General features: G+C 68.2%; 5 protein-coding genes across 11 annotated transcripts in view; 2 read left to right on the top strand and 3 right to left on the bottom strand.

Annotated features, from left to right (window-relative positions):
• Nucleotides 1–11429, bottom strand: part of RTN4RL2 (reticulon 4 receptor like 2) — a 21443-nt gene that overhangs the window by 1345 nt on the left and 8669 nt on the right. The gene's annotated exons all lie outside the window — the stretch shown is intronic.
• On the bottom strand, nt 37–2458 carry CLP1 (cleavage factor polyribonucleotide kinase subunit 1). Its single transcript, XM_015629936.3, has 2 exons — nt 1571–2458; nt 37–842 (listed from the first exon to the last, which is right to left on the bottom strand). Exons 1-2 carry the CDS (start codon nt 2441–2443, stop codon nt 171–173), a joined length of 1545 nt encoding a protein of 514 aa, XP_015485422.1. The 5' UTR covers nt 2444–2458; the 3' UTR covers nt 37–170.
• YPEL4 (yippee like 4) lies at nt 2722–4903 on the top strand. 2 transcript variants are annotated; one of them, XM_015629947.3, is made up of 5 exons: nt 2736–2829; nt 3412–3717; nt 4208–4251; nt 4355–4463; nt 4658–4903. In XM_015629947.3, exons 2-5 carry the CDS (start codon nt 3571–3573, stop codon nt 4745–4747), a joined length of 390 nt encoding a protein of 129 aa, XP_015485433.1. In that variant the 5' UTR covers nt 2736–2829; nt 3412–3570; the 3' UTR covers nt 4748–4903. The 2 variants fall into 2 exon arrangements, with proteins under 2 accessions (XP_033371174.1, XP_015485433.1); XM_033515283.1 differs by having other exon boundaries at nt 2722–2829; nt 4355–4769.
• On the bottom strand, nt 5323–9305 carry SERPING1 (serpin family G member 1). Of its 5 annotated transcripts, none has more exons than XM_015629934.3 (9): nt 9206–9305; nt 8251–8320; nt 8015–8084; nt 7450–7903; nt 7226–7363; nt 6948–7151; nt 6690–6832; nt 6179–6398; nt 5323–5659 (listed from the first exon to the last, which is right to left on the bottom strand). In XM_015629934.3, exons 3-9 carry the CDS (start codon nt 8081–8083, stop codon nt 5412–5414), a joined length of 1476 nt encoding a protein of 491 aa, XP_015485420.1. In that variant the 5' UTR covers nt 8084; nt 8251–8320; nt 9206–9305; the 3' UTR covers nt 5323–5411. The 5 variants fall into 5 exon arrangements, with proteins under 5 accessions (XP_015485420.1, XP_015485418.1, XP_015485419.1 ...); XM_015629932.3 differs by having other exon boundaries at nt 9100–9290; XM_015629933.3 differs by having other exon boundaries at nt 9151–9289.
• Nucleotides 8582–10369, top strand: LOC107205518 (ubiquitin-conjugating enzyme E2 L5). Of its 2 annotated transcripts, XM_015629949.2 has the most exons (4): nt 8582–8664; nt 9499–9588; nt 9928–10114; nt 10183–10369. In XM_015629949.2, exons 1-4 carry the CDS (start codon nt 8644–8646, stop codon nt 10341–10343), a joined length of 459 nt encoding a protein of 152 aa, XP_015485435.1. In that variant the 5' UTR covers nt 8582–8643; the 3' UTR covers nt 10344–10369. The 2 variants fall into 2 exon arrangements, with proteins under 2 accessions (XP_015485435.1, XP_033371176.1); XM_033515285.1 differs by having other exon boundaries at nt 9984–10369.

The raw sequence follows: 11429 nt of genomic DNA on the forward strand, positions 1-11429 counted from the left end.
CCCCCCATCCCACCTCAGCAGACGCTCACCAGCGGCAAAAGCTTCCAGATTTAATAGCAAACTGTAAAAAAGTATAAAACCGAAATGCGGGTGCTGCACCTCGCTGGGGAGACAAGGAAGGGGGCACAGGGAGGAGGAGGAGGAAGTGGGGGGCACATCCCGCCCTTCCCCTACTTGAGGTCCATGAAGCGAATGTCCATGATGAGCAGGAAGTTCTTGGGGAGGGGGCGTGGAGCCGGGGACAGCACGGTGAAGACCTGGCGCTCCAGGTCCACGCCGGTGACCACAATGAAGCCGGCCACGCTGGTCTCGGAGATGTTGTCGTCGGGGCTGTCGGCGGTGCTGACGCTCAGCAAGTGGTGCACCATGTCCCGCCCCGGTGTCACCGGCACCAGCTTCAGCTGGTTGTCCTCCTGTGACATTCCCAGCGGCAGGCACGAGTCCGGGATGGTGGGCGCACCCACCTTGTAGATCTTGACGTCAGAGAACTTGACGTCGAAGGCGTGGGGGTAGAAGCAGCCACGGAAGCCGTAGAAGTACTCGCGGATGCGCTCGTCCCGGCATTCCCGGCGGAAGTCTTTGGAGCGCTCCACCACGCCGCCGGACTTGGGCAGCAGCACGGTGCGCACAAAGTGGGGCAGGTCCCGCTTGAGCTCGTTGTAGAGGCGCTCCTGGTCCAGCACCACCACCACGTCCACCTCGAAGGCAGAAGCGGCGTGCACCAGCGCCTGGTAGCCCGAGCTCTTGACCCAGCCGCAGGTGTTGATGACGCAGCCGCTCACCGACGCCCGCCGGTTCACCTCGCAGCGCTGGTTGAAGACGTCGGCCAGGCACGACGTGATCTGCGGGAGGAGGGGTCACACAGAGGCACCAGTGTCCCCAAGCTCTCCCCAGCCATGTCCCCAGCTCCTCCAGAACCCTCAAGGCCTCAATTCTGGGTGGCCACCCAGGGCAAAATTGTGGAATTGTGGTCGGGGTTGGAATAGACCTTGAACACCATGCAGTTCACTATACCAGGGACACCTTCCACCAGCCCAGGCTCCTCCAAGCCCCATCCAACCTGGCCTTGGACACTTCCAGGGACGGGGCATCCACAGCCTCTCTAGGCAACCCTGAAGGACGTGACCGTCCTCACAGTAAAGTAATTTCCTCCCAATATCCAGCCTAAATTTTTCCTCTCACCTGACTCTGTGAACCCATTCCACCCCATCCTATCGCTCCAGATCCTGACAAGAATCCCTCTCCAGTTTCCCTGTAGCCCCTTAGGATGGAAAAGGCTGCTCTGAGGTCACTGCACAAACTTTCCTTCTCCAGTCTGAACTGTTTCACCTCTCCCAGCCTGTCTCCGTAGGGGAGGTGCTCCAGTTCCCTCAATCGACTTCGTGTCCTCCACTGGGCTCCCTTCCCACCCTGATCCGATAGCTGGGAATGGGTGCACGAGGCTGCAGCTCCTTTTAAAACGTGTTGTGCTGCCTCCAAACCGCAGCAGCGGGAGCACCCCGGGGATTCAGAGACCGCCTGGGGTTACTCTGGGGCCAGATCCAACCCGGGGCGAGCCCCCCGTGCTCACCTTGTTGTAGAGCTTGATGTTGGTGCCGGGCGTGGTGGAGCCGAAGTGGTAGACGAGGGGGGCCTGCAGAGAGAAGCCCTCCTCCACGTCGGCCGGGCGCTCGATGTACAGCGCGCCCATGGTGCCGGGGATGGACACCGAGCCCTGCCCCACGTCCAGCTCCACGAATGTGGGCCGGCGGCCCAAGCGAACGGCGTAGTTGAGCAACAGGCGGCACACGGTGGTCTTGCCCACGTCGGTGGGCCCCACCACCATGACGCGGGGCCCGCGCTCGTCCTCCCGCTCGGCCTGGCGCCGCATCTGCTCCAGCGCCGTGTGCGTGTTCAGGTACAGCAGCATCGGCGTGTCCCGCGACACGTAGGCCACCTCGGTGCGGCCGCTGAGCTGCACGGTACAGCCGTGCCACGTGAACACGGCCACCTTGGCGCCCGCGTCGAACGTGAACTTCTTGTTGCGGGTGAGCTCGGTGCCGAACACCTCGGCCATGCCGGTCAGCAGCTCCAGCTGCACCGTCTGCGCCGCCTCCACCTCGAACCGCAGCTCCGTCTCCCGCTCCAGCTCGAACTTGGCCACCTGCTTCTTCTCTTCGCCGCCATCGTCCGCCATGACGGTGACGCCGGGGTCCCCGGGCCGGTGCCCCCCGCCCGCCGCGGCGGCGACGGAAGTGACGTCAGAGCTCCGCCGAGAGCCGCGGGGGGCCTGGATCACGTGGTACGCCTGGTTCACTGGGGGCGTGTCCTGTCCCGTTCCTGCGTCTCGTTTACATCTCATTTGCATATCGCCCGCAGTCCCTCCTCTAGTTTGCATCTCATTACAATGGGGCTCCCCCTCTCCCCCTCCATCCGTCGGGATGAGTCCCGGGCTCGTTTGCATGACGTTCGCATGACATTCACACGCAGTCCCGCGCGTCTGATTTACATCTCACACGGGGGACACGGGGGACACAAGGGGACACGGGGGCCCGGAGGGACAGAGTAGCCACGGGGACATGGTGGGGACATGATGGACCGGGACGTGCTCCGGCGGCAGCAGCGCATCCCCGGTGGCCGGGCTGACGTCGGAGGGCCGGGCGGTGACGTCACAGCGGCGGTGGCTTCGGGTGACGTCACGGCCGCGGGATGAGTCACGGTACCGTGATGCGGCTCCCGGGCACGCAGGGCCCCCCCCGCGCCCGCCCCGGGGACAGCGGCGACAGCGGCAGCGGCGGCAGCGGGGACAGCGGCGGGCGGTGAGCGGTCCCCGGGAACCCACGGAACTCGGTACCCCCCCATCTGTCCCCCAGAGAGCCCCAAAGCCCCACCGAGACCCGCGTCGTGTCCTCCAGCGCTCCTGACATTGCACCCCCAGGGCGATACCTCTGTCCTCCTTCACCGCAAATATCCCCCCCCAGCAGCGTCTCGCCTCCCGGGGACCCCCGTCACCCCTCCTGGGAGACCCAATCTACTCCTTGGGACCCCCTCATCGCACCTTGGAACTCTCATCAACCCCCCGTGAGGATTCCCATCATCTCCCCGTCGGGACTCCCATCATCCTTCCTCCGGTTCCCTATTCCCCCCCCACGCCTGGTACTCGCGCTTTTCTCCCTCAGGACCCCCATCATCTCCCCGGGGACCCCCACCCCAAAGGGACTCCCAGACGCTTAGAGAAGAGACCCCCAGACCCAGCTTGGGACGCCCCCAGCCTCCCCAGTTCCTCGGGCCCCCCCCCGCTCTCCCGCTGTCCCCGCTGCCCGTCACTCCTGCCATGAACCGCCCGCTCTCAGCCGGCTCAGGACGTGGAGCGCCCACTCCTGGGAGACTGAGGAGGGGGTCATCCCTCACCGCCCCCCTCCCCCTTCGCAGGCCGCCCCCCTTTTCCACCTCCTTCTGCCGGGGGCCCCCGGCGGAGCCCCCCGAGCCCGGCCGGGCGGGACGGCGGCTCTGGGCGCGCTGCTGCGCTGCTTCCCCTGCGAGCGGCTGTGCGGGGGCTGCGCGGTGCCCCCCGGGGCGCTGCCCCCGGCCATGCCGCCCCCGACCCGCCGCCACCTGCCCCCGGCCGCCCGCCTGCCCCCGCGCACCTTCCGCAGTTACCTGCCGCGCTCCCACCGCACCTACAGCTGTGTCCACTGCCGGGCGCACCTGGCCCGCCACGAGGAGCTCATCTCCAAGGTGCCACCGCCACCCCCGGGCTGGGTGGGGACTGGCCCTCGCCTGCTGGGACAGTGGGAGTCCCCCATGCCGTGACCCCGGGGGGGTTCCGGGACAGCGGGTGTCCCTTCGCCGTGTCCCCAGAGTGTTGAGTTTCTCCCCCACGGTGCCCCTGGCGCGGCAAGTGTGCCCCTGTGGTGTCCCCCGGGGCGGTGAGTGCTCCCCCTGCGGTGTCCCGAGATGAGGACATTCCCATTCCTGGATGGCCAGCATCGCCTCAAGACGGGAAGCATCCACCCCTCCACCCCCCACGGCGTGGTGACCCTTACGGTGCTCCCCTGAAGGTGACCGTGTCCCCCTCAGTGTCCCCAAGTCGGCAGGTGTCCCCCTGCGGTGTCCCCAGGCTGGTGCGCTGCTCGGTGGCAGTGCAGCGGGATGGGAGTGGGACATGGAGGGAGAGGTGCCGGGGGCCCTGGGGGACCCACCAGTGACACTCACCGTGTCCCCACAGTCCTTCCAGGGCAGCCACGGCCGTGCCTACCTGTTCAACTCCGTGTGAGTACTGGGGGGCACCGGGGACGGCAGAGGGGAGGGGAGCCCCGGGGGGGTCCCCGGGCTGGGTGTGCCGAGCCTGTGGGACACTCTATTCTGGGTACAGGGTGAACGTGGGGTGCGGCCCGGCTGAGCAGCGGCTGCTGCTGACGGGGCTGCACTCGGTGGCCGACATCTTCTGCCAGAGCTGCAAGACCACCCTGGGCTGGAAATACGTGAGTGCCCCCAGCTGGGACCCCCCACCTGCTGCAGGCACTGCCCGGGGACCCCAACCCCTGTCTGGGTGCCCCAGTCCCTTCCATGGGCACCCCCGGGCACACCAAACCTGTGCTGGTGACACCCCCAAGCCCTGGGGAGGGCAGCGCCCATCGGGGCATGTGGGGGCTGACACTGTGTCCCTCCCACCCAGGAGCAGGCGTTCGAGAGCAGCCAAAAGTACAAGGAGGGGAAGTTCATCATCGAAATGTCGCACATGGTGAAGGAGAACGGCTGGGACTGACGCGGGGGTGCAGCTGGGACTGGGGGGCACGTGGGGGAGCGCTGGGTGACCCCCTCTTTGGCACTTTCCCTGTGCCCCCGGTGCCCCCTGGGTGGCACCAGCCGCGGGGTTGCGGGGCTTTTCTAGGGCAATAAAGGCTTTTTTTGTAGGAAGGTGCTGGTTGTCACCTGTCCCTGGCACTGCCACCACCCCTGGCTCACCCTGACACACAGCCTGGCACAGAGTGGTGGTCCCTGGTGGCCCCAGCCTGCCCCTTCCCCTCCTCACACGCAGGAGGCGGGAGGTGGTTGGTGCGTTTAATGGGACCCCGAGCTAGCGGGGAAACTGAGGCACGGGATGAGCAGGGACCCTCTGGTGCCCTGGGGAGGCGGGGAGTGTGAAGGGTGAGGAGATGGGAAGGGAGAGAGGGAGAGGGAGGAGAAGAGAGGAGAGGAAGGAGGGACAAGGAATGCAGAGGGAGGGAAGGAAGGAGAGAGGGAAGGAGAGAGGGAAGGAGAGAGGGAAGGAGAGAGGGAAGGAGAGAGGGAAGGAGAGAGGGAAGGAGAGAGGGAAGGAGAGAGGGAAGGAGAGGAGGAGGCAGGGATGGAGGGAGGAGGGAGAGGAGGAGGCGGGAGGGAAGGATGGAGGGACGGGAGGAGGGACGACAGGGACAGGAGGGGCAGAGTCAGGGCTGGGGGTCGCTGAGACGGCCCATGAAGACGGGGAAGTCGCCGGTGTCGTGCCAGAGGACGAAGAGGAAGGGGCGCAGGGCCTCCAGCACCGGGGCCGAGCGCGCCACCGAGGTGGCCATGGCAGCCGCCGCCTCCGCGCCGGCCTCGTCCAGTGCCAGCACCGCCCGGTGCCGCGCCGTGTCCACCGCGGCCGGGCCCCGCGCCAGCCCGCACAGCTCCGCGTCCAGGAACAGCCCGAAGTCTGCGGCACCGGCCTCAGCATCACTCCCGCGGCATTCCGGGACACCGGGACACCGGGGGCACGGGCACAGAAGGGATCCAGAGGGGCAGGGACATGGAGACGCAGGGACACAAGGGACAGTAGGGATAGAGGAGGCACCGGGACACAACGGGGACACTGGGGGGCGCCAGGGGACGCTCAGGGATATGGAGAACACCGGGGAGATGGGGGATATTTGGGCTGCTGGGAACATGAGAGACACCAGGGATAATTTGGGGACACTGGGATATAAGGGGATATTAGGGGCAATGGGGGGAGCAGGGCACGTCCGGGGCACTGGGGACACGGGAGTGCGGGGGGACTCAGGGGAAACCAAAGGTAAGGGGATACCAGGGGCATTGTGACCTTTGGGGACCCTGGGGAAAGTGACGCCCAGGGGAGGGACCCGTGACATCCTGCAGGGAGTAACGTCACCGCACAGGGACTGATGTGACCCCGCATCCCACCCAGCCCCTGTGGTGCCACCAGAGGTGTCCTTACCCATGCCGTGGACCACAGCCACCACGTCCAGGGCGAGGTCGAGGCGTATGCGGGGCAGGGACAGCGCGGTGGCCCGCGGCGGGGTGCGGACCGCCCGCCGTAGCAGCGCCAGGAAGGTCGTGGGGTCCAGCGCCCGTTCCAGGGTCTCCAGAGGCTCCAGGGGCCCCCGTGGCATCATCACCACGAGGCTCAGCCCCCCACTCAGCTCCAGCCGCCCCACCTGTGGGGCAGACCCCCACCTAAGGGCCACTCCGGGGACCTCATGGACCGGCACCCCCGTAGTGCCACCAGGGAGTGCCTGGCATCCCTCAAAGTCCCAGGGGAGCGAGGTCACAGCCTGTGCCCCTTTCAGTGCCAGGGGAGTGACATCAGCCTGGCATCCTCCTCGAGTGCCGCAGGAGTTATGTCACAGCCTGGCGTTCCTCCTTAGTGCCACTGGAGTGACATCATGCCCCAGCAGTGACCCCCCCAGACCCCCAGCACCTGGTGGCCGGTCCCGGCCAAGGGGTACCTGGACCTGCAGGCGGGAGTCGGAGAAGGAGGCCACCGGGTACTTGGCGCTGGTCATGGTGGGCACCTTGCGCGGGGGGTGCCCGGGCCGCAGGAAGGGCAGCGGCACCGTCTTCTTGCGGTCCAGCGGCGTTCGCCAGGCGGCTGTGGGGACACGGCACCGTGGCTGGGGGGCGGGGGGGCACGGGGGGGCCGCACGGGCCGGCCTCAGCCCATCGCCCCATGCCCGGAGGATGCCCGGAGGGTGGCGGAGCCGTACCGCGCAGGTGGACGGCGCTGAGCAGCAGCAGGCTGGGCTCGGGGGGCAGCGCGGACAGCAGCGAGGGCAGCAGCCCCTTGCTGGCCTCCCGCACCCAGGCGTTGATGCGCTGCAGGTCCAGGCTCTCGTTGCCGCTCAGGGCGTTCGGGCGGGCGCCGTAGAAGCGCAGGGAGTCGTTGAGGAAGCGGGGCCGGACGTGCAGCTCTGTGGGGCGGCACGGTCCCGGTGTCAGTCCGGGTGCTCAGCCGGCAGCGGAGCCCCACCGGCACCCGCCTCACCTGGGTCATGAAAGATCTGGGCGGCCGAGAAGAGGCCTGGCGCGCTGGCCAGCTGCTGCAGGGCTCCGTGCACGCAGTCCAGCCCCTGTGGGTACGCCAGGAGGGCGGCCAGACGCTCCCGGGTGTCTCCGCGGGCGCCTGCGGGCACGGGGGAAGCTCAGCGAAGTGGCCCGGCTGGGACAGCGGTGACACGGCGGTCCCGGTGCCCGCGGGCAGCCCCTCACCCAGCAGCAGGTGCGAGAGCCCCACGGCGACGTTGATGGGGGAGAAGAGCAGGTTGGCGTCGGGCTGGGCAGCCTCTGCCATGTGCTGGTAGAAGCGGAGGGCAAAGGTGACCAGAGCCTCGGCCACGGCGGCCCGCTGCTCCCCCGTGGGCTCCCCGCAGGTGTCGGTGGGCTCCTCGTCCCCAGGGCACGGCAGGGCGCTGGTGCCAGGCGTGGGCACTGCCGCGGTCCCATTCGCTGCCGTGTCCAGCTCCTCTGGTGCTTCCTCAGGCGCTGTGGGGCTGGGGGCATCTGTCACACCCCAGCCAGGCTCCCCGGCGTGGGCGCTGGGGGTGGGCAGGACAGGCGTCCCCACGTCCTGCGAGGGATCCGGGGTACGAGCAGGGGGCTCAGGCGGTGTCGGGGTCTCTGTGAGCAGCGCCATCCAGCTCCAAGAGGGCTCCAGAGTGAGCACCTGGGCACAGGGACTTGTGTGAGTGGGCATGGGGCACCCGGGGGGTGGACTCAGGTAAGGGGGTATAGAGAGGTGTTGGGCACGGGGAGCCCGTGTGCCTGGGCCACTTACCGGGGTGACGGCCACCGTGGCTGTGGCCAACAGCCATGCCAGAGGCAGACAGAACGTCTTGGTGGGCATGCTGGCGGGAAGGCACAGGTCAAGGGCAGGACACCCAGCACCCCCACCCTGGCACCCTGTACCTCCCGTACCCCCACCCCGTGCAGCCCCATCCCGGGGTGTCCCCACTCTGTCCCCCAGCGGGGTACCGGCTGTGGGGATGGGAGGTGGCAGCACCCCGGGCCCACCTGGGTGCCCGGCGGGTCGATCCTTGCGTGTCCAGCGGGCGCCGGGGGATCTGGCCAGGTCCGACCCTGCCTGGTTAAAAATTAAGGAGGTTCCCGTAAATCAGCCGGGACACGGCCCGTAATGCGGGGGCAGCTGTGGGGGACGGGCACGGGGGTGCGGAGGCAGCCGGGATGCGGTCTCGGTTTGCTCCCCTCAGGCACTGTCTGCGCGGGGCTCCGGCTTTCTGTCACCCACCGCCCCTTGGACACCCGGGGTGACGGGAGTCGCCGGTCGCCCCAGGCCCATCTGTCCCCACCCACCCGTGCCGGGGGCGCGGCCGGAGAACCTCGCCCCGCCCTCCCAGAGGCGTGACCCCACGGAGCCCATCCCCGTGGCACCGGGTACTGATCACCATGGCCGGGCGCATCGCCAAGGTGGGCACCGGGACAGGACCAGGACTCCGGCGCCGCTGCGGTACCGGCGCGGGGGTCCTGGTGTTCGCACCGGACCGAGGGGGAACCGTGCTCGCGGTGCGGGGGTCCCGGTACCGGGGTGGAAAAGGAGGTTCTGGGGAGTGTTAGTGCCAGTGCGGGGATACCGGGGTGCGGCAGAGGCGCTGCTGGAGGGCGTTAGTGCCCGGTGAGGGGGTCCCGGTACCGGGGATAGGCAGTGCTGAGGGTGTCAGTGCCGGTGCAGGGGTCTCGGTGCCGGGGTGCGGGAGAAGCGGTGCTGGGCGATGTCAGTGCCGGTGCGGAGGTCCTGGTACCGGGGATAGGCAGTGCTGAGGGTGTCAGTGCCGATGCAGGGGTCCCGGTACCGGGGATAGGTAGTGCTGGGGGATGTCATTGCCGGTGCGGGGGTTCCGGTACCGGGGATAAGCAGTGCTGGGGGTGTCATTGCCACTGCGGGGGTCCCGGTACCGAGGATAGGCAGTCCTGGGGGTGTCCCGATGCCGGGGTGCGGGGGAAGCAGTACCGGGGTGGAGGGTCTCCGGTGCGGGAGTGACAAATATCCCTGCACGTTTCAGTTTCGTTTCCCCGGCGGGGCGGCCCCTCCCAGGGGTGTGTCCAGACTGCCGGCCCCGTCCCTAAAGGTGGGCCCGGTAATTAAACCCTGCCTATTAAGGCGCGGCCCCCGGGTGACCCCGCCCAGGCGCGTGCTCCGGGTGGAAGATTGACCTATGGAGGGGTCGCTCGGGACACACCTCCGCCCTAAAGGGGCGAGTCCCGAACGGCCCCGCCTACACCTGCCCCACCCCTTCCCCGCAGGAGCTGGAGGAGGCTCGGCGCTGGGAGGGGGCCCGCGACGTGCGGCCTCTGGACGGGAACGTGCGGCGCTGGGGCGGTCTCCTGCTGCCCGTGCGTGGGGAGAGGACACGGGAGGACGTGGGGGGCTACGGGGAGTCCTGGGGAGCGGGGGCTGTGGGGGTCCCCTGCGCATGGGGGACATGCGGGCTTGTAGGAAGGATGTGACCCTTGGGACCGGGGCTGTCTGACCGAGTGACGGTTCCTCTCGGGACGGAATTGAGGGTCCCTCTGCGCGTCCTGGGCTGGGGACACTGGGTGGATGTTCCTCTCCTGAGGGGCTCGGGCTGGCACGGGGGAGTCTCTACGGGGGGCACTGGAAGGACAGGCCTCCTTCCCTCCGACGGACGCTGTGGCAGAAGGGGCTGAGGTGCCCCCCCCATATCCCGGCAGAACAACCCCCCATACAACACGGGCTCCTTCCGCTTCGAGCTGATCTTCTCCCCCAGCCACCCGCTGGAGCCCCCATGCGCCACCCTCCGAACTCCCATCTACCACCCCAGCGTGGACCTCGAGGGCCGCGTCTGCCAGCCCCTCACCTCCCACATGCACTGGGAGCCCACCACCCGTGCCATCCAAGGTGGGTACCGCGGGAACAGGAGCACAGTGCTGGGGGTTCTCCCTCTGACCAACGCCCTGCTCCTGCAGTGCTCCAGGACCTGCTGCTGCAGCTGGACAGCCCAGACCCCCAGCGGGTGCTGCGGCCGGACCTGGCCCGGGAGCTGCAGGAGCGCCCCGAGGAGTTCTGGCGCCGGGCAGAGGAACACACCCGGCTCCACGCCGAGCCACGCCCCGACACCCATACATGAGGCAAAAAAATTCCTCCATCACCTGCTCTGGCTCCGTGGTGCCTCATTGGGAGAGTGGGGGGCTCCAGGAATTGCTGCCCCCCACCCAAGTGCCAGCCCTGGGGGATGTCACCTTCTTGGTGGCAGAGCCAAGGCTGTGCCCCAGCCTGGTGACAATGCCCAGACACTCACTTGGTGCCAGCATTCCTACCTCCAGAGACGAGGCCACCACCGCCTGGCACCATGAACTTTACTGCTGGGCAACAGAGCAGGGGACAAAGAGGGGGATGGCACAGGTGGGGGGCTGTGGGGGACCCTCTCAGCGCTTCTTGGTCTTCACGAGCCCCTTGGCCACGAGGCAGCGGTACAGCTCCTGCACGTACGTGTACACACACTTGGCATCGGGCACCGGCAGCCGCACCATGTCCTCCACCTCCAGCAGCGGGGCACAGCCCGCCCGCTCCCTACGGGAAGGGACAGAGCGGTCATCGGGGCTGGGGCTGGCTGGGGGGACCCAGGGGCTGGGGCTGCGCTCACGCACTCGGCAGTGGCAAAGGCCAGGGCGAAGTTCTCCCGGCGGGCATTGGGCTCCAGGGTGGCAAAGTCGAAGGCGTCGGGGAAAAAGCTGTGCAGGAGGGCGCAGAAGGCCAGGCCGCTGCCCCAGCTCCCAGAGAAGTTCTGCACATCCACGTGCTGTGCAGGTGGGGGGGTCAGGCTATCCCTGGACCCCCCACCGGACCCTCACACTGCCCCCCACCTGCACTCACCGCATACCCACGGGTGCGGGCGCGGCACCACTCCAGCAGCATCGTCTTGACCGTGGCGGCCCCCCCTGAGCGCCGCAGGTGTGGGGCTGGGCCCTTGGCAGCCCTGGGAGGACCTGGGCTGTGGGTTCCCTAAACCCCACCATCCCTCAAAGGGACCCCCAGCCCCTCCGTGACCCCACTGCCCTGTGGCTCTGGGCCCCCAATGCCCCACTGCCCCATGGTCACACAGCCCCACCCGTCCTATGGACCCCCATTTCTCCCTGTACCCCTCATTGCCCCACGTCCCCCAGTACCACCATTGCCCCCAATTCCCCTATGACCCCACTGTCCTGTGCCCCCC

This window comes from Parus major, chromosome 5 (assembly GCF_001522545.3).
Source record: "Parus major isolate Abel chromosome 5, Parus_major1.1, whole genome shotgun sequence".
NCBI lineage: Eukaryota > Metazoa > Chordata > Aves > Passeriformes > Paridae > Parus > Parus major.